At 41.3% G+C, this 22123-nt stretch overlaps 1 protein-coding gene across 1 annotated transcript; it reads right to left on the reverse strand.

Moving 5' to 3' along the window:
* Positions 1–11753: 11753 nt before the first annotated feature.
* dio2 (iodothyronine deiodinase 2) lies at positions 11754–21590 on the reverse strand. The gene is made up of 2 exons (XM_080480432.1): positions 21149–21590; positions 11754–13780 (listed from the first exon to the last, which is right to left on the reverse strand). Exons 1-2 carry the CDS (start codon positions 21371–21373, stop codon positions 13202–13204), a joined length of 804 nt encoding a protein of 267 aa, XP_080336558.1. The 5' UTR covers positions 21374–21590; the 3' UTR covers positions 11754–13201.
* Between the last annotated feature and the right edge of the window lie 533 nt (positions 21591–22123).

Consider the following 22123-nt stretch of genomic DNA (forward strand, 5'->3'; position numbering starts at 1 on the left):
AAAAAACAAAACCGAACGCGCGCACACACACACACACACACACACGCACACACACACGCACGCACACACACACACACACAAACACTGGGAATTACTAAGCCACTGTTCTCAAGTGAAAACACAATGTTTTTGCATTTTCATTTAAAAAACGCTGCCCTGTAAAAGTGAAACTTTTGAAAAGAAAAAAATAATTCTGTTTACATGCTAACCGCAAAGACACTGAACATGGTGCAGTTAGCATGCCAGGCCACTAGTGGGTGCCAGTAGTTCACTGTTACCTTCGCCAGCAAAATTGGCCGAGAACGTTATATTTTGGTCTGCATGTATTTATTTATTGTTATGTATGTATTTGACCAACTTTTTGCAAAAACAAACTCTCCCGAATTGCATGAAATTTTCAAGGATGCTTTGTCATCATCAGAGGGCCAATCGATTCGATTTTGGGATGTTAGCAGCAAACCGTTTCTGAATAAATCCCCAAAAACTGCGAAAATGTTTTCCAAACAAATGGAGATCAAAGGAGATCAGCGTCTGTTGCCATGGAGATGCTCTCTGCTCAGTTTTTCACACAGCGATGTAACTACCTTATCTACCTCGTCAGCATCGATATGAGCTAACGGCTATCAGGCGAGTGATGCTATCTCGGTTCCGCAAACAAATGGACTGTTGGCAAATCTGCGCTCTACCGAGTGTAGTTCTGGTTTATGTAATGAAATCACACACACATAGAGAACAATATGCTAGAAAAATTAACAACAGCAAGTTCACAGACTCGTCTGGACAGACGATTAAGTTGGGTTGCTATTACGGGGGGAGTCGACTATATAAAACTGCCAAGTCCAAGTAGGATATGGAGTCAAGACACTCTAGAGGTCCGTGGTGCGCATGCGCAGTAGCACCGTATCATAAAAGTAGCATTTTTTCTCTCATTTCCATGGAGACGGAGTCAGAGTGTTTTCAAAAATGTTTGTCTTCATCCCGTTTACCCGTAGTCGGAGGGTTTTCAAAAAGTTGCAACACCGCCGCCGCATACACGGACACGCAAAATCCAACAAAAAAAATTAGTTTTCACTTGAAAACGTTGTTGTCTAAGTGTATCGCATGCCTCCCCTAGAGGGAGCCACTGAGCAACCATGGCAGTACGCTTTATATCCACTTAAGCAGGTTGTATCAAGTTCTCTTATTAAGTGAGAGTGAATTACACCGTTGATGCCTTTTAAATTCTTATAGATTGTTGTTGATGCAGCTAAAATGCTAAAGATCCTGCGCTCACAGAAAGATATTGTGACTTTACCATCATATCGCATGGTGCAGTGCGAAGGTGAGTAAAGCCCCGAATGTCCAAGAGACAAGGTTCTTTCAGCTGAATCTAATTCCAGTGTTTGACTCCAAATTTCAACCAGAGGAGGGAGAAATCTTCCAGGCTTTATCACTCTAATTCGTGTGTGCGCAATCAGGAACTGAGAGCAGAAACGCATGCGTTTTTTTGTTTTAAGTAAAACCATCTCCCCATTATTCCTTGAAGGATTTCATCTGCACAGCAGCCCAGGCCCTCCTTTACGGGTTTTATAATTTGTCAAATGTTTTCAGTAGGTGACAGGTCTGGACTGCAGGCCGGGCAGAGCTGCAGAACTCATGCTGTTTTAATACACAATCATTGTGGTTTCTGTTGCTTTTTTTTTTTTTTTTTTTTTATTTTAAGATGCGCTTCAATAACTCTTTGAGCGGTTTGCCTTCACAGTGGACCAGTGGTTTGCGTTGCTTCAGCCACATGGTTCTTGAAAATGACACAAGAATTTCAATCTGATGGGCCTTTCCTGGATGGAATCAATTCTTTATTTTTTTTTCATGTGACTGCATAACCAGCTTTCTGACAGATTTCAGCTTTTTTCAAAGTTTATTTAAATTGAATTTATGTCTACTTTTAAATAGTTTTTCTTATCCTAAACAGCCGTTGTGCTACTGGATGTATGCTTTTTCTGCTCAAAGATCCAAGACATGGACATCAAAACATTTGTTTTTGGATACTGGGCAACACATTTCTTTCAGAAATGTCTTGGTGATTTGTAGATTTCTCTGTCTCTCGTCATGTCGTCATTACATTCAGACCATAGGCAACAAAGAAAAGAGGCGTGAGGCTATTTTAAGCTCCGTACTAATTAGTACTGCTTAACACCGTAGGAGGGATTGAAAAAAAACTGAAATGCTGTTGAAAAGAGAGTTTTTATTGACGACATATTAATTCATCGGGTATCTCGTGAAAATTTAAGCAAAATTCATGAATGAGAAGGACCTGCTTGGCGAGAAATTCCTATGATGAATACAACTTTAATTTCGAAACTCGTCTTTTGTGTCTCAAATGTGAACATTGAACCTTCCAGATTCATGTCTACACCTTCAGTGACTCGTTAAAATTCCTCTCCAGACGAACTTTGGTATCGGATCCAACTTCCGTTATGGTAGACGACACTCTTACGTCATGTCGTCCTCATCACGGTCAGTCGAGGGGCTGTGAGAAGCAAATGAGCCGATGACAGAGCAGTATGTGTGCAGTGTAGTCATTGAGCCGAACGGTTCTGAGGTGAGTCGAGTGTTTGGCTGGAGCAGACCATGTGCATCCATCCATCCATTCATCCATTAATTTATCCACCATTCAGGGTGACGGAGTGCTGGAACCAATGCCAGCTAATATTCATGTGGGTTTAAAAACCCACGTGAATAATTAAGAAAAATAAACAGCAAAGGCCCTTTTTTTTTTTTAGTTTGGGAGGAAAATCAGATAAAACTTGAGCTTTAATGTTGATTTAATAGCTTTATTTGTATTTGCCGACAGCATCACTGTCACTACTCCTTTGCTTACGGGACTTGATTACTGTTTGCTTTGGCTTGATTATTGTTGCCTTCTTACACATGTTTACTCTTCCTTTCCTGAGTCCATGTTTGTAATTCTTTATTTTCATTCAAAAGTAAAACAATTAAATGGAAATAAACAGTCTTAGCAACAAAACGTCCAATTCAACACATTTTGAATGAAAAGGAGCAGAAGAGACGATCACTCTTATAATATCTGCCCCCTCAGTTGCCTTTCAATACATTTTAAATAATTACAGATATTTTTAAACATTTCATGTGCAGTATTTACGATATACACAAAACCCCCATCGTTTTCATGTTTGCTCAAATCAAATATCTAACATCTCATATTACTTATATTCAAATCTAATTTTCACACTTTTTTAACATTGCAAATTTGTTGAATTCTTTGTTTTGTTGAATGCTCCTCATCGGGTATTTCAAGGCCTTCCTTTCAAGGGGGGGGGGGGGGGGGGTCAAATAACAGCCAAAGGCAGGTGAAAGTCAGTCTTTCAGGGTTTAAGTATTGTTTTCATCCACTTTTAAAAAAAAAAAAATCTTCTCCATTGGACGCCGCGTTTACACAAAGCATAGTTTTTGCAATGTTTTGAAAACGATCACACAGAAACAGCAGAAATGGTGAAAACGATCTTGCAAGCATGCCAGGCCATGAGTTGGCGCTGTCGTTTGTCTCTGTAATGAAACCACACACACACACACACACACACACGCACGCACGCGCGCGCGCGCGCGCGCGCGTGCGTCCAGAGAACAATAAGCTATAAACATTAACAATGACGAGTACGCCGACATTCGTGTGGACAAACGATGGAGCTGGAGTTGGGTTCTTTTCTGTAATTGTTGAGCAATTTCTCTGACGTATTCCATTCGCAGATGGGAAACTTTGCTGAGATTTCCAATTGGAAAGACTCCGCTTGACTGAAATTATCATAATTTGTTACAAAATGCTCTTCAGATGTTCTTTAATAAACACTCCTGAAATATGTCCTTCATTTGCCCGTTATCTTTACACAATGGAAAAAAAAAATCTTATCCCCCCCCATCCCATTGGTTTTTATTTATTTTACGCTCGGCACAAATTAAGTAAAAGCAGGTGCCTTTATTTATCGTCATGGGAAAAAAAAGCACCAGTATTATTTCCATATTTGTGACCTTGACTTATCAGTGGTTTGCACACACAGTTTAAGGTAGAGTTATAAATCAGATATTCTGTAGTGCTTAAACCCACACAGTATATTAGATAATTCATGTGTATGGTGAATTAGAATATATTCATACGTAGATATCGACTGATAGAAAACTTTCAGATTCAGGCAATGACAGTCAGGAGACTCAAACATGGAAAAAAAAAAAAAAAAGTCTTTCTTGGAAACTAAATATTTTATTGCATGAAACCTTCTGTGTGTGTGTGTGTGTGTGTGTGTGTGTGTGTGTGTGTGTGTGTGTGTGTGTGTGTGTGTGTGTGTGTTTGAGTGAAATTAGGTCACTGCAAGTCACGAAAAGCCTATTTAGGCGTACATGAAAAGAGGGTTCCTCTTATAATTCCATACCATCTCTGCTTACCGCTAGTTTCTTTTCTTTAGAGAGCTCTCTAAAACACACATACATCCTCTCGCTTTTTTTTTTTTTTTTTTTTTTTTTGCCTCGGTGCAGCTAATTAATCGCTTTCTTTCCACTATTGTCTTCTGTCACACTTCCAGCATTACCGAGTGTCTGGCAGGACTCAGTGTACTTTTCGAGTGTAAGAGGACAGCCATTTTTTTGGAAACTCTGGGTGTGATTGCCCAGAGTGTGCTACAAAAGCTTCTTTTTTTTTTCACTGCATATCCGAGGGAGAAAATGTACCGTTTTACTGCAGTAAAAAAAAAATAAATAAAAAAATTCAAGTAACAGGTGAAGGTGACACGGTAGAAAACTGGAGCAACCTGCGAGGGAAAGTTGTTTTGTGAGCCGTGCTGCATGTATGCCTTCGTTTAAAGCATTCCTCACTGCATGCTGTGTTCCTTCAGCCGTGCTATTTGTCATTGGGCAGATGGGTGAATCTAAAAGAACAAAAGTGCACCCCGGAGCTACAGAGCCACAGAAGTCTTTAAGAACCTCCTATGTTACATGAATCCTAAAGGCTGTGTCTTTCTCCTGAACTCAAACTGGGGAGGGAGAGTTTCTTTCTTTTTTTTTTTTTTTTTTTTTTACTTAAAAATCCAGCACAAGTCACACAAAGCAGTACTGACAGCTAAGCAGGGATTTCTATCCCGGACTGTAAGATACCAGCATTGTGTAATCCTTAAAAAAACTTCACACGATTGTACGATTCGGTGCAAATTAAACCTTTTTTCAGTATGTAGATTTGATCAAATATCTGTCAATCCAGTTTGTTGAGAAGATGTGTATTCTTTAGCTCATTAAGAAAAATTAAGACCAAGTTTACTTGACGTTTTCAAGTAAAAGTGGAAAATTCTCATCGTGTCTTGATTGTCCGTTTACACTACTTTTTTTTGAGCAACTTTTCGACAACGCTCTGGCTGTATCTCCAAGTAAACATGGTAAGATGCACCAACTTCGACTCTGTCTCCGTGGAAACGAGGGAAAACGCAACTTTTCTGAAACGCTGCAAGTGCGCATGTCCACCACGGCCGCAGTAAATAGTTCTTCTGTACATGTAGATGGACAATAAGAGCAAAGACTGTCTCCAGAGTGACTCCCCGTCCATATTCTCCTGGGACTTGGTAGTTTAATAGTTGACAGTAATAACAATCCAACTTTGTTGTCTGTCGATACAAATGTCCGAGTATCAACCACTGATAGGATTTATAGTGTATTGTTCTTTGCATGCATGTGTGTGTGGTTCCATTACAAAAACAACCAACAGCACCCACTAGTGGCCCAACATGAAAACTACATCGCGTTCTGAATTTCTGCCATTGAAATAGACACAGTTTGAAAAGGTTTGACCACTTCCTGCTTTATTTTTTAATAGCACTTGTTTCAGGTTCTCCCTGTTGCTGTCTGCCCTCCCTCAGTGTGTGATTATCTGACTCCTCCCTCATGTGCTCCACCTGTGTCTCCCCTTCATATAACCTCACTTCCCTCATATTCCTCTTGGCAGATCGTCTTCGTGTCATGACGTCCAGTGGCTTCCTAGTGTTTTGACCTTATTCCTTCTTGCAAAAAGGATGCATTTTCACTTGACATGACCTGAAGTTCATGTTTTAGTCTTGTGAGGTTAATTAAAATTACACACAAATGAGTTTTTCTTTTTTAAATCAGAAAAACTCTGCTGACATGAAGCTTTTTAAAAAATCTAAACTTTGACTACTTTGACTTCATCATCTGCGAGTTGGTGGGTTTCCATCTTCTAATAGATGTCTCTAATCTTCTAATTTTATCACAGTTATACATGTCCTGCAAAACTTTGGCAGCAACAGTTAAAATTCCTTTCCAGGCAGCTTTCATTATAACCTGAAACAAAACAAAAAAACAAATAAAGGACAAAGATTTCCCTTCATAGATAATTGCAGAAATAATTACAAAGCATTACTTTCTAACTCTGTCATATTTCTCGCTGGTGTTCTGTGGCCTTGGACAATGTTGAATTCATGACGAACTCCGTTCACAATTAACACTGAACGAGCTCCTGAGCGGCGTCTCTATAGAGTAACGTCTCTTCTCAGTACAGTGCCTCCTGAAGACTGTCACACGCAGCCAATGCGGACCTCTAATGTTGTTTACCTTTACACAGGAACCATTCAATAATTCTGACTATCTGTAAACATCAAGGTTTTTTTGCAAACATATAAACTCTCATGGAAAAAATTGACCCTGTTACCAGTTACATCCAGGCTGATCCATGTAATGTGACGCAGTTTGTATTTAATTCATTGGCGACATTGGCCGTGTTTACCTGGACAAAAGAAAGTGTAATGAAAGCCGGATCAGGGTGAAAAGGCTCCATGTAAACAAGTCTATTCCGATCCAATATGTTCCATTCACAAAGGAATATCATTCCAAGGAAGTGGCGAGGTCGAAGCCGATCCTAAATCAAACTTTTCTCATACAAAGAATTGTCTTTTGACAATCAGACTCAGAAGAAGGAGAATATTCGGAACAATCTCGAGGTTTCATGGTAAAGCTGGATGTGCGTTCACAGTGCAAGGCATTATAGGAACAATCCAATCCCTCATTCACCTTTACAAAAAAGAGCTGACTCAGCCGAGGTGACACCATCAATTTTTCGCACAAACTGTTTAAATTAAAATGCATTTTGGCATCCCAAAATACACTTTACTATTTTATTGGGGGACAATCTGGGTCTGTATTGCCATCCGCAGCTGTTTTTATAATCGTAGGTGCACAGGCGTAGCTCTCAGCAGATTTTGTTGAACAGTGTTGAAAGTTTCACTTTTTGAAAATGATGCAAAAACCATAAGGAGTTGGGGGAAAAAATTCTAAAACGGCTTAAAAATAGATTTAATTGAAAATGAAATGACTAAGATTTCTAAAAAATAAAGAATTTTAAAAATGGAAAGAAAAAGATGCTGAAAAACTGGAGTGAAACCGTTAAAATTAGGTAAAAAAAAAGAATGGTATAATGTCATGAAATGTTCACAATCCCAGATTGTAACTGACATTTCAGGAATGCAACATAAGATACAGTTTTTGTACGTGTTTCAAAACTATTGTATATATGAAATTCTCTAAGCTGTGTTAGCCTTGTTCTAATGATCTCCTATCATCCAGCTTTCCAACACTTTCACAAGGTCTCGTTGGTCCAAAAATGTTGTATTCAGAGTTTATTACCCCAAATCCAGCTTTTCCTCCATTTGAATATTGGATCATCGGAGCTGCATTCAGAATCTGCTGTGTCTGTGTGAGCTGGACTGGCTCCGCCCACACTTGCCCATCTTGGGAAGAGGAGGAAGTACTTCCTCTCGTGGTGCCATGCGCCAGAGCAGAGCTGCCTAATTGTGGGAGGGGCTACCTTGATTGGGATTGGCTAAACCCCGAGATGACGCTGTATAGGGTTTGATTTCTGATTGGCTGGTTGGAGCAACACACTTTTTAAAAAATTGAAACAAGTCAGAGAGAGAGAGGACAGATTTTCTTCATTTCTGGGGCGTCATTCCAGGTTCGGGGGACGACTATTGCTGTTGGTTTTTGCATAATATGACCTCTTCTAAGGTTAAACGTGTTTTGCAGACGTGGGTGTGTGTGTGTGTGTGTGTGTGTGTGTGTGTGTGTGTGTGTGTGTGTGTGTGTGTGTGTGTGTGTGTGTGTGTGTGTGTGTGTGTGTGTGTGTGTGTGTGTGTGTGTGTGTGTGTGTGTGTGTGTGTGTGTGTGTGTGTGTGTGTGTGTGGTTGTCCGTGATGGACTGGTGGCCTGTCCAGGCTGCACCCTGCCTTCGCCCATAGTTCGCCCGGGATTCCCTCCAGCACGACCTGACATGATATAAGCGGTATAGAAGACGGATGGACAGATATTGTAGACTGCAGACAAGCAACAGACATGCGTTTTGCTCCTGACGACCTCTTGGAAAAACCTCTGTTGAAAACAGAGTCAACCTATAAGCCTCCTTTCTGTACATATGCACAGTTCTGGCCTTATAACGTTGAGATTTCAGCATCGGTCTGACATTGTCTTACGATCGCAGTGGGAAACCAATAAACCCTGATCCTTTTAAGACCAGCACACCCACTGGAGCACAGATGTTTGGCAGCAAGGCAGTGTAAGCCAGCATGCGTGCAGAATGACATAAAGAATTGTGTCTATTTAAAGATAACGAGTGCGCTGCTCTCGGTACGAGATGTAAGGAATTGTCCTTACAGTATTAAAAAAAATAAGAAAAAAGGGGTCTCTTTGATCAATCTCTTCTGGCTTTTATATTGCCTCAGTGTTTCTTCACTTGGGACTTTCTTTAACAGTCTGTTTATTGTCCAGGCAGGGTTTGTAAATGTGTCAATAAGAAACCAGGAGCACTATTTACAAGTTTTTCATACTGGGTGGTTCGTAACGTAGGAATATTGCACGAGTGAGTATTTCATATGCGCAATAATATATAAAAACCTAAATTACATCAGACAAACAAAAACAGATATGAAACAGTTTCTTATGTAAACGTTAAGATTTATTTTGCATTTATGTTATATCTCTCTTTGACATATAAAAATAAACATTGCACTACACAGTAATATAAAAGCATACAACAAGTTGAACATTAAAAACAGGCATCAGTAATTTTAGCAGATCGACGATGAGAACAGATGCGGCATGTCTGCGTCACGGTGACGGGGTGCAGGTAACTATCCAACCAGAGACTGAGCGGGACTCTTTCGTCAAAGGTTTTCATCGGCGCGCCGCCGCCAGCGTGACCAGAGCAAACGCATCTGTCTTAAAACGACTCTTTTGACATGCTCCATACCCAAACCCCAACCGCACACGCCCTCGCCAACTCTCTGACCTTCAACAGCTCGCCTCAACACGCTGAGAAAAAAAAACCACTCTGGAATTCTTCGAATGGATTTCAAATTATCTTTAAATAACTTCTCCCCCAATATTGACACAGAAAAGTCGTCACAGGTCCACTCAGTGCCCCATCACCCAGTGAAAACTGTACTTGGTAACTGGCTCTTTATGGGAACCTGAGATTTGTGATTCTAAGGCAAGAACAATGAATTATTCCTTGAATGTTCAAGAAGATATGTCTTGTGTAATGTTAGGCTAATGCTCCAAACCACTAATGTTCTTTCTCCTGTGACTGCATAATGGGGGTTATTATTCGTCGACGTGCCAATTTATTTATTTTTTTCCCAATAAAAATAGAACTATAGGTTTAACTTAAGGCCTTTCAGATAAATAAAAAAAAAAATAATGCATTCATACTCTTTCCTGGAAAAATGGCACTGCCTGCTGTGAGGCAAATTGCTAACTCAGCTGTATCTATAGGTAGAAATAGTGTTGAATATGTTCACTGTATGCTCACTCTCCTATGCACATTACAAAGAGAATCTGTGTGAAAGGGCAAAACGTTTTAAAGGTGTGGAGATATACAGGACATTATAGGATCTTTAGTTTTGAAAGCTTATAAACGGTTCCAGGAAAAGGTAACACTGTGTGGCACCACTTCTGTTGTGACATTAACGGGCAGCTCGAGATGATGGTGAACACCTTGCTGATCAAACTTCAAGAATTTGAAGATATCTCCAAATTTCTTTGCAAAAGTTTTCATACAAATTCTTCTTTAATTTTAAATAGAAAAAAACGTCCCATCACAGGTTCATGGCCTTCATTTGACCATTTGTAAGTTTTCTTAGGCGCCGTTTACACGTTTCAATTAAAAGTCCGTTGCATTTTGGGCAACGGTGCTTCGAACTACTGAAAATGCATCTTTATGAAAACGGCTCCCAATGTGGAACTTTTAAAAAATGCTCCAACCACATGGAAACGGGGGAGAATGCAACTTTTCTGAAACGCTGATACTGCGCATGCGCACCACGGCCGTAGCCAATGGCTCTGCTGCACATGCTCAGTGGATAATAACAACAACAACCTCCAGAGTGGTGTATCTCCCAGGAGAACAGTTTTTATAGTTGAGAGTCGCCGTATTAGCGATCCAACTCCGTCGTCTGTCCACACACGCATGTGTGTGTCTGTGGTTTCTCCGCAAAAATAAACAACAGTGCAAATTTGTGGCCTGGCATGCCAACTGCATCGTTTTCAAAAACGAGAAACTTTTTCTGAAACCAAAATGCGAAGCCAATGCATCTTCACTTGAAACGTTGAGTTAAAACTGATTGGAATGATCAGCAGGAGGAGAAATCTGGGAGGTCAAGTGGAGGCCTGAATCCATTTTTCTCCTTTAGATGAATTGTTTTTTGAAGAAACGATAGAGACATAGAGACAAATCAATTGATAAAATGAGTGTGAGAGTAGTTGCAGATTATATGTAAAGACCTGCTAGAGGCCCGAATGTGGTTTAAACTCTGCGAGGGGGACGAACTCCCACAAATTGAATCTCTAGAATAGCAAAACATTTCACTGGCACATCATGTTACCACTCAGATTTTTGTTTTGTTTTCAGATTCTTCTCCAGTGGTTCAGCAATCGACCTCACTGACTACCTGCCAATAACTTCCCTGTCGTGCGACACAAAAGCGCTTCCTTGAAGCAAAACATTATCAAGATGATGAAAGAGCTTTCTTCTCAAAAGTGCCTCACTAAACAATTTAGTAACGACTTAATTTGATCGACTGAAGATCTATAGTAGTGCAGATAGTACGTGCAAAAGAAGGAAACCCATTCCGGGTAAATTCCAAGTGGTTTCAACCTGTTCATCTCTATAAAATGACTTGAATGCATTTCAAGCAATTACTTTTGAACTCTTGATGCTCGATACAGTCACAGACGTTTGTGGTCATTTTTATTAGACAACCTACTGGAATAGAAAAAGAGCAGGAAATACTTTTATTAATCCCGGAGGGAAATTCTTTCACTATGCTCTACCACTAATGTTCAAGTCATTTACAAGCAAGTATGTGCATGTTTGAAATGTGAGTCATGGGGCATTAGTGATATAAGAATTAATTTTCAATTTCAGTGCATATTGCCATTGACTGGCTGAGCCTTTTATGTGAGCCACTGAACTCTCTAGATAGCCGAGTGGGACGTGAATCAAACTATAGAAGCAGATTTAGCATTAGCACACGTGCAAAATTCAGACACATAAATAGTACATCCACATTGACCACCTTCGGTTATTCTTGCTGCAAAAAAAATAAAAAATAAAAAATAGAAAAGCTGAATAATTGCTTAAGGGTTGTTATTGCACTGGTACCCACAAATATAGCTATATCCAAACCCCATCAATCAAGATTTTCTACGCCTCTCAGGATTCAAATTGTGTTTAATGGAGAATACGTCACAGCTGTAAATCTTTCTCCAGTCAAAGAGTAGGGCTCTCTTTCTACATTAAAAGAAAAATCATGGCAACGGTTTGCTGACAGAAAAAATAAAAAGGTTTTGACAGTATGAGAAAGTTTATCTTCATACCATAAAATACAATGTGCACCATGGAGCCCCTGGCTGCTTCTGTGCAGCATTCACGTAATAGTGGAGGATAAAAGGAAGGCAGAGAATACCCCGAAGCGGAAAAACCTGATACCTGCTTCAGAAAAAAAAAAAAATCTCCTTTCCAGCTGGATAATAAGCCCGAGCATGTTAAAGGCTATACCAGAATGTCTTAAAAAGAACAATTTCAATGTCTAGGAATAGTGCAGCCTGAACCCATGGACCAAATTTATGACCGCTGCGCACCTGCACGGAAACTTTTACCTACATGAGACAGAGATGATCGATGATGCAGATGGCGGTGGCGACCCGGGCCAGGATTGTGGGGTTTTGACATGCGAGTGGTACAATTACACTAGCGTGTCCGTGTCCAGTCGAAACTCTACATTTGTGCTGCGCCAGGCCTCTTTTCACGTATGACTGAAGCCGATTTCTGTGCAAAAGTCCTCCTCGCAAACCTCTTTGCATATCACACATTCATTCATCAAATATAATTTACCCCAGTCGTCACAAGAAAAGCCATTAGCACGACGACCCACGCTCAAATCTGAGCACAATGGATTTGGATATATGGATCTTCTAAAATGACATTTGAACACATACATTCATCATTAGTTGTCGTTTTGCCGATGACAGATTGTGTATGAGGGAAAGTAGAAGCAAGGCAGTATTCAAATATTAGTTTCTGTACAATGTCAACAAGAAAAAAAAATAGGTCATTTTCACCCTATTGGTGGCTGCAGGGTAGTATGATGTTGACATACTTCTTTAGTTTTTTTTCTAGAGTAAACAGAAGAATTTCAAGAGGTCATGGCCCAACAAGTCCATATCAAATCCAATATTCAATCCCCGGCGAAGGACACGAGCGTCTCGCATGGAAGGCGTCAGGATTGTTTGTGAACGTGTACGTGAGCGGGTGAATGTTATTCATCACCCGAGGAAATGAAGTTGTTTACCATTTTTCATCCTGTTTATATGAAAGAAAGGGTTGCTGTGGGTGCACGTATTCGTGCCAATTTGAGATCGAGACGTTGCGGTTGAATGCAAAAGTCTGAGGATGAGTGAAGCTGAGTGAGCGGAGGGGGAAAAAACAAACAAACATAAATGTGTATTAGTGAACATGGGAAAATACACTTGATAAGCAAAAGGTATACGAACATTTTGTGCAGCTCTGCAAGTTCTGGACAATCGTTTGTTAAAAAAACAACTTTCAGTCTATTGATAGCCATCTGATGTTTTCCAAAGTGAGTCCTCTTCGTGACTCCTCCTACCGTTTGCCGTAGCTCTGTTCAAGCCACTGGCGCACATCCTTCAGGTTGTAAAAAAATGGCCCCTTACCCCCAAGGTAGGCTATCTTTCGTTGTTGCACTATGCACACACGTTCATTGGACACGCCGTAGGCCACGTTGGCGTTGTTGTCCATGCAGTCGGCCACGAGCTGACACTGCGGGGGCAGGGAAAAGTGCTCGATGAGCTTGCGCGCCGCCCCCAGCCTCTCCTCCAGGTTCTGGTGCTTCCTGAAGCTGAACGAGCACGAGCCCATGGGCGGGGCCACCCAGCCGTCGGACGGGTGGGCCTCGTCAATGTACACCAGTAGGAAATCGGCCACGTTGCTGAAGTCCTCCACTAACTGCCGGAAGGCTGGCAGGTGGCTGATGAAGGGAGGTCAGGTGGCCGAGCCAAAGTTAACCACCAGGGGGCGATCCGACGACTCGAAATCCAGGAGGCGGCACTCGTCCCCGCTCGGGACCCTGGCGTCACGGGGTATGGTGGGCACGCTGCTCCACCGGGGGCCGTCGGGCACCTTCACCACTTTGGAGTTCGGTGCCTCGCAGCCAAGTTTCACCTGTAAAAGGAAAGAAGAATTTCAGGACCGTGGGAAAACTGTGGGGATTGTAACTGTTGGTGGCTAATGTGGTGGCTAGGCTAGTTAGCGCATGGCTAATGAGTAGCCACAAACAACCACGATATATAGTCTTCAGGCCAGATATCAATGAGAGTCTTCCTCTCCACTTCTTCCTCACTTTTCCAACTTTTTCTTTCTGCGTCTGTTTCTTCTGATTTGCGCGGTCAGCTTCGTTTGTTTACTACCCAGAATGCATTGCGCTCCACATCACGTCCTCTACCCTCATCCTGTCACGCCGCCCGATAGAAAGATCGTTTGTAAACAAAGAGGCTTTTCAAGGGGACCAGAGATCGCTTGTTCATAAAATTCTCTTTTACTATTGAAGCCGATTTTGAAGTATAATTTCACCAGTTCATCAAATCTTGAAGGAGGAGTCACGCCCTGGCTATTGTGATCTCAAAAGTTCGACTTTATTCTCAACATTGTATTTCAACTGTATTCTCTTTCTCATGAGTGTCCCGAATACTCTTCCCCATCAGTGCAGCTAATGTGTTAGATATTTATTATTTCTTAATATTGATCATCCCAGTAACTTCGACCTTTATAAATGTCAGACTCTTGTGAGAATCTGCTCCTCCCTTGTGTTTAATGATACCCATGCTCAATTTGAATGAGCTCCACAAGTCCTCAAGTTTTAACCTGTGTTCTGATCTGATAACATCTGAAGAGTTTCCTGTACCATCAGGAATGTTTCGCTTGGGTTCTATAAAACCTGACTGGGGTTAAGTGAAGGTTAAGTGGAAGGGAGCAACACTGCAACATCATTGTGGGTTGAAGTTTGGTGGAACCCCAGTTCTTTAGGGGAAACACAGTCGAAATATTTGGAAATTAGAGTTGGGATCATACTGGGCCAATGCTTGTTTGTTGGCCAGGCTTTTACCCGTGGTGGTTTTCCACCTGTGTTTTCTCACCAGCCACCTAGTTAAAGTCATTCTGGCAGCTGCAGAAAGAGCCAGTGTGAGTCTTTTAATGTGTTGTAAGTCACTGGTTCCCAACCAGCCGGGCCCAATTCCATGTCGGCATTTAATTCTTTTATGTCGCAAAACTACTAAGTTTAAGCACATGGATAAAAGAATGTCGCCTAGAGGGAGGTTTTAAGGGTGTGAAAGTACTACTCATCAAGTAAAAATAAATACATGAAAATATCAAACTTATTTCTTAACGATTACTCAATGTGCCAAATGTGAAAACTGTACAACCTTTGTGTTGAGGTGCTTTACCTCCAAAGGCAACCGTTTAGACTCCGCCTACACAACAATTGAAGTGAAAATGCAAATATGCTACAATATACTGTAAACATTAACAATTGTGAATAATATTCTGTGTTATTGCAAGTGACTCTCAAGTATAAAACTGAAGGCAAACCTTGTTGTTATTGTCCATGTACTTGAGCATATACAGAAGAACTATTTACTACGGCCATGGTGCGCGTGCACGGTAGCGGCGTTTCCGAAAACTTGTGTTTTCCAGCATTTCCATGGAGACTCAGAGCGTTGTCAAAACGTTGTGTTTTTCAGTGACTCCGAGTACCATTGTCGTGTAAATGAACATCCAGAACACAATGATGAATAATGAATAATGAAGCACCAGCAGATTTTCCTTTCAAAGTAACTTCATCAATAATATATTAGCGATAATATTAATAATCTTGACTCAGAAAACATCATTTTTAAAGACTTGGACAGTCTTTTCTCTGATCTTTTTCCTGTTTAAAGTCCTACAAATTCCTTCGTTTAAATGGCCACAAATCAACTATCTGATCTGGAAAAATAAAAATGCATCTGTTTTTGCACTCATTTACACTGACAGCCGTAAAAAGGCATTGCCATAAATATATCATTCATCACACAGCGTGTCTCTGCAGATATCTGTTTTCTACATTTTCACAAAAGCAATTTCTTTGTATTTATTACCCCAGATATCTTTCCCCCCACTAACCACATGGAAGTTTTTTAAGTTGACCCGGAGATTTTTCTATTCTGGATTCAAATCGGAGGCTCGTCGGCGTGCAGGAGGTGCGGCTCGTATAGGCCCGCATCGGCCTCTGCTACTCCCACTCGTGTCCATGTGAAACAAAACTCTTGTGCGATGACTCTGTTGGGACAACTCCTTTGAGGGGGAATGTGAATGCTGCCATTGAACCCTTGTTGCGTGCAATATAAACAAAGTCAGACCTTCTGAAAAGCCGGTCTTGGTCCACTTCCAAGCAGATGCTGATGCAGTTTGATGTGAGTGTGAAAAGCAGCACAGGCCGAGCCCAGGATGTGACAGATGTCGTAACCGCTGTCTTCTAGCTGCAGACCCCTTGTTGTGCAACCGAGGAATTTCCGCTTGTGTTTTCACTCTATCCTACTTTTTTTTTTTTTTAAGTCGGATTTTTGTGGTGGTATTTTCACCAGATCAGAAACTTCCTTCTCTTGCAGCGTACAAGTTTTGTTTTGGTGTTATGGAGGTTGCGTTGCGGTCTGTACGTCTCTTCCACTCACAGGAAGGGTTGGTCAGTATGACCTTGGAATAATCCTTGACAAACAAACCTCACAAACTTTTCACTGTGATTGTGTTTCAGGATCGAAGCATGTTTATTGAAGTAATTGTCAAATCCTGATGTTAAATACCTCACTTTTTTAAAGATTTGAGCCAATGTCTTTTTACCCTCTCCAAAGAAAGCCATACCCATGCAGAAGCTCTCTTCCCACTTCTACAGACATGGCGAAAGACCACACTGCTTTTTACAAAAGACTTTACACACTGACCAGCACACTTTTCAACAAAATCTCAGCCGGTGCTTCACAGACATCGACGAAAAATCTGCTTCACTGATCATTTTCAAAGTCGAAATGGTCTAAATTTCCCGACGGCTCATCCGACAAGTCAAAAACAGTTTTGAAATCCGTATAGATTGGGATTTGAATAAGCCAAAAGTACTTTGAAATTGAACTCTCATTCAGCAGCAGCTGACTGTGTAGTTAACAGACGACAGTTTGATTGGGCATTTCTTCAAATGAAGTTCATGCTGTTGTTTGGGAATTTCCTTTTCGTGCCAATGTTTTCATGCATTAGATGTGGAATTGCCTGATAGATTCTGATCGATGTGATATCAACACCTGCTCAGAAAAGCCCAATCTGACGGTTTATAAGATCGCTGTAATTGTTCCTTTGTCCACTGAGTGGCAGAAGTGAGCCTGGCTCCAGAAGGAACAAACATGGACATCCGTCTTGTTGCATTGAGAACTCGCAACATTGACTCAGTACACCACCTTGTGGTAGAGAATGGTATCGCAAGATAAAGCAACGCTTTGTCGCGTTTAATTTTAAATCCAAACCGCATAATACAGAGACCTTCAAGATGACTGGACTGATGTTTTCCACATTTCAAGCCTCAAATGCTTTACGTTTCCGCAATCAGCTATCGTTTAAAGGTTTATATAAGGTGGGTTTTCTGTATGCTTTCATTCCCCATCATCATGATCACAGTTGCACTTTTCCTCTCCCCCCTTTTAATCAAGTGAGATAAACTCGGCATTCGAACACTTGTTTAGCAGTGCACATAAGTGCGAGCTGCAGCTCACCCCCATGTGCAGGATAATTAAGGCCACTGAGTCTTAAAGTTGTTCTACCAACTAAAAAAAATGGCCATAAAAAAGTCCAAACTGATATCAAAATGATGGAATTTGAAAAGGAGCATTCATATTCATTTGCCTGCTTGAGGTTAACCGGTTCATTAAAGTGACTGTCGGCTCCACAGGACCACACACAGTTTACACACATATTGTAGAGTCGTGGAATCCCACGTCAGTGCACCGTGGCTATAGCATAGAGACAGGCGGAGAGAAGGAGAGGAGGAAGGAGGAGAAAAAACAAAAAAAGGGTCTCACTGTAGCCAGTGGAGAAAGAGCAGAGTGAGGGTGCCATTAATGAGTTCCAGGAGATAAGTTCAGAGAGGGCAGACGCCAAATGTTCCCTTTATAAGCAAGGAGTTGGATTAATCCTAACAGCCGTTTACATAGGTGCTTAAGCAGCAAAGTTGCTGGCTCTGGCTGTGCATCTGGGAGGAAGCAATACCTGCCAGAGAAATCCGAGCAAGAACATGCTGGCCTTATCGAGTTCTCCGCCAGAAAAAAAAAGAATTTTCCTAATAATATCAAAGGCTTTGTGGCAGTTAAAAGGCACTGCTGAGTAATACTGGTTTCAATGTTTTGAAATGGGATCCAGACCTCAGCGCTGAGAAACCAACCAGAGGTGCTCTCTCTCTCTCTCTCTCTCTCTCTCTCAGCGGTGCACGGGGTGAACCCTGAGGTGGTAAGAAAGTAGTTTCAGCATTATGAGAACCTGCTGGAGGAAAAACATTCTTGAGATGGAACATCTTGTAATCTGTCCGCGGATGTTCAAACAGTCCTCTCTGCATCTTGGGTGTCATTTTTCACGTCGAGCTCTGCGCGGCTGTCCAAATCATGGAAGATAAGTGCTGCCGATGTTTTCTTCCAACCACGCAATATTGCAAAAGATAAATAATCTTAATCCCAAACGGACTTTTAAGAAGGTCAACCGTGCTTTTATTCCTGCATGTCAGGGCGATTATAACACTGTGTACCCGGGGCTTTGCCAAAAAAGCCACTCTGGCTCCAGATAGTTCCGAACCCCGACCACCAGATTTGTAACAATCTCTAAAAGGCAGGACTGGATCGTGTCTGCACTCTAAACTGGCTGCCTCCTTGGTTTAAGTTTGGTTAGAGCGTTTGGCTTTCAGAGTCGTCCATGGGCATGCTCCTTTGTAATGTTTCTTGTATAAACTGTTGACAAAAATGCGATCTGCTCTGAGTCACAAGTACAGACATGTGCTTAACCTAAACCCACACAAACAATTCTTATTTTTCGTGCCTTTATTGAACACAGAGATTAAACAGTCACTGGATTTTATAACTGGTTCAACTTCCATAGACAACGAGAACCATACGCAGGCCCTTTCAGTAGCTGCTGTGTCGGGATGTTTAGGAGGTTCATTCTCCTTCACAGAGAAGATTTGGCTCAGCTGGATTCCTCTGATATCTACTGTGAACGGCTCTCCAAGCTCATAAAGAGACCAACTCTGTGGGATTCAGGTTTGGGCTGTAACTGGGCCGCTAAAACATTTTTCGTTTGACGAAACTCTGTCATGGATTTACTCAACTGTTCTGCGGAAACAGCCAACTTGCTTCAGTTGATTAACAGCCACGAGAAGCGATCTCGAAATCATGAGCTTCCCTCCAATTTACTTAAACAGAGTGAGTGATCGCTCTATGTTTTTACACAAAACACACTCCACATGAGTTAATCATCTATAAAGCGATTCTCTTATCACCTTTATGGAGGTGCGATTTAACCCCCGGACTGCTCTCTTCCTCTTCCACATCCTGCACAGACACTAAAGACTTCAGAATTTTTGCCTTCTGCAGTTATGTTGGGCTGCATTTGTGAATTACCATGTGAGCACCTGACTGACACCAGACCCCATCACATATAAACCTCCTGCACGTGACAGTGAATTTCATGTACTTTATATATGACCTTGTAACATAGAAAGTTGTATTCTGATAGGATGTCACAGAAAGGGAACATTCCTTACAGAAGTCAACTCAGAAATTGAGCGCATTGAAAGAAATTCTGCAGTGAAATATGTACGATTTTAGAGAGGTTTTTTTTGTGTTTTTACAGGTTGTTTTCACATTTATATGTGGCATTTAATGGTGCCAATTGCTAATGTGTGAAAGAATTCAAAAGCTGGTCACTCTCGAATCAAACGAGATCGAATACACCGTATCACAATTTTGAGGAGTTTGCCAGGAATGTAGAAATGAATTACTTTCAGAAACATGAACATCGTTACTAGAGCCTTCTCAACCTTTACTGAAGATGTTTTTTTTCCCTCTCTCTCTCTCTCTCTCTCTGCTGAAATCTCGTCAGCATCAGTCACCCAACCGCAACAAACCCCACGAAAGAGTCTCAAGATCAACAGTCGGAAACATATGAAACATACAACGAATAGCAAGCAGATTCACCGGCAGCCAGAATAGAGTTTAAAGATGTGAATGACCCAGCGGCCGCAGGAAACTGGATTGTTTCTGCAGCTCGTGGTGCTTTGAGAGAGAGAGAGAGCGAGAGAGAGAGAGAGAGAGAGAGAGAGAGAGAGAGAGAGAGAGAGAGAGAGAGAGAGAGAGAGAGAGAGAGAGAGAGAGAGAGAGGGGGCGGGTGGAGGTGGGGATTACTACTGCATCATGAAGGTTCCCTCCGTAGTGTCATACGTTAAAAGACCAAAAACAACGTGCCTGGATTAGATGTAACAGAAAACGAATGCTCGCTTAGATGATCTATACTCACAAGCTTTGCAGTAACACACAACTACACACTCAAAAACACACAATATCAGACAGACACGCCCACACTGCACACTCCGAAATGTATTGATATTAATATTTGATCGAAGGTGGAGCTGAGCTTAAAGACCCTCAATAATGATTAAAATTCGAATTGCATGAACTGAATTAATAACGTTTTTTTTTTTTTAAAACAGTAAACTCCAGCAGTTATCCTAAGATGAGTTAACATGAAAACTTGTGCTTAGAGAAAGTAATTTGCTTGTCATGTTCAACTTATTATTACATATTTGTTACTTTTAATAATTAAAGTGTGCCTGACTTTTGATCACAGAACAATGTAAATATGCTGATTTTCACTATGACACACCCAAGTGATATCTAGTGTCCTTTTAACCACTAAAAATCATTTAAAAAATGTTTCAGCCAATTTTTAGAAAGAAATCAAATACCTCCAACAGAATTTGTTTTTTTTAAGAAATCCATACCCAGCAAAGTAAATACTGGATCATATTATTTGATCATATCATAGATTATGAAATTCTAAGAGGTACTTGTATTTTTTTTTTTTTTTTTTTTTTTTTTGGGGGGGGGGGGGTTATGAGTAGTTTTTCCTCATCTGTAAGTACAATTTCCACTATATATTCTATTTTTTTTTTTTAAATCATATGTTAGTGTTAACCCTTAATGTAAAGCTTTTTGATCGATTTATTCTTTCCATTCAGAAAACTCAGGTTTTATTTGTTCATGAAGTGCCATTTTTTTGAGAAGGGAGCTGCGACACACAATACAAACTTTGAGTAGTTTTTGAGACAAAAACACTTTCAAGGAAATGTGTTCAATCCAACTGAGCGCCTTAATAATCCCAACTTCTGCTCTCAACACTAAAAGAAACTGTGAAAAGTTTTGGTAAGCGCAAAGTCTTTCCGCGAGACGCGCATCAGTGCGCGAGCGGTACCTGCTTGTAGGCGTCCAGGAGGAAGCTGTTCCAGATGGAGCGCAGCCCGGCGGAGGTCAGCATGCGGCGCCACTCTCCGCAGCCGGCGGACCGGGAGCAGCTGAGCAGCGACACGACGCGCTTCACCAGCACCACGGAGTCGTGCAGCGCGAGGAACAGACAGTTGGAGAAGAAGCCGGGCAGGATCTGGAGCGTCACCAGCAGATCCTCACTCGCCATGATCATTTTCTTTTGTTCTTCTTCTTCTTTTCTTTCTTTTTTTTCCTTTTCTTTTCTATTCGCCTCCTCTCTCTTCGTTTTGAAGCCTCAGGTCTGATGGACTCCGGTCATGCTGTCTGACCTTGTGTCTCGCGGCTCCGGCGGCGGTGCGGAACAAGTGCGCGCGGGCGGGCGCAGCGGCGAAGCTGTGCGCGCACTGACTGCGGTCAACTCCGGACCGACGGGATGAGCATTGTAGTTAATATCAGGCCTCGCAGCTTATCTCAGCAGCGGGATCCTGACGTCAGATACGGTGCATGGCCTGTCCCCTCCTTTCTCTCCTCCCTCAGCCCTGTGCCAAGTCTGTGAACCAAGCCCATCCACACTCCTATTCCCATTCGGTCCTCTTTTTTACGCACTGGCCACCGATTTAAAAAGGTTAAGAAGACACCCCCGACCAAAAAAAAAAAAAGAATAAGAAAAAATAAGAAGAAATTAATAATGGGAAAAGTAAAATAGACTCTTCATTGATAATTATTTTTAATTATTGACAATTTTATCTGTACATCACCATTCATACACAAGGCAATTTAAAGTCGCTTCACAAAGGCAAATAAATCAGAAAAATAAAAGACTAAAGAATAAATATTCACTTCAAGGGCAACTAAAACAGGTGAGGGATTTAAAATGAAGGTAATTAAAAATGCATTTACAATAGTGACAAATTAGAGTGATTAGAAGCAGCAATGTATTAAAAGCACGAGAATAAAAGTCTTT

The sequence above is a fragment of the Lipophrys pholis genome (assembly GCF_963383615.2).
Source record: "Lipophrys pholis genome assembly, chromosome: 14".
Taxonomy (NCBI): Eukaryota; Metazoa; Chordata; class Actinopteri; order Blenniiformes; family Blenniidae; genus Lipophrys; species Lipophrys pholis.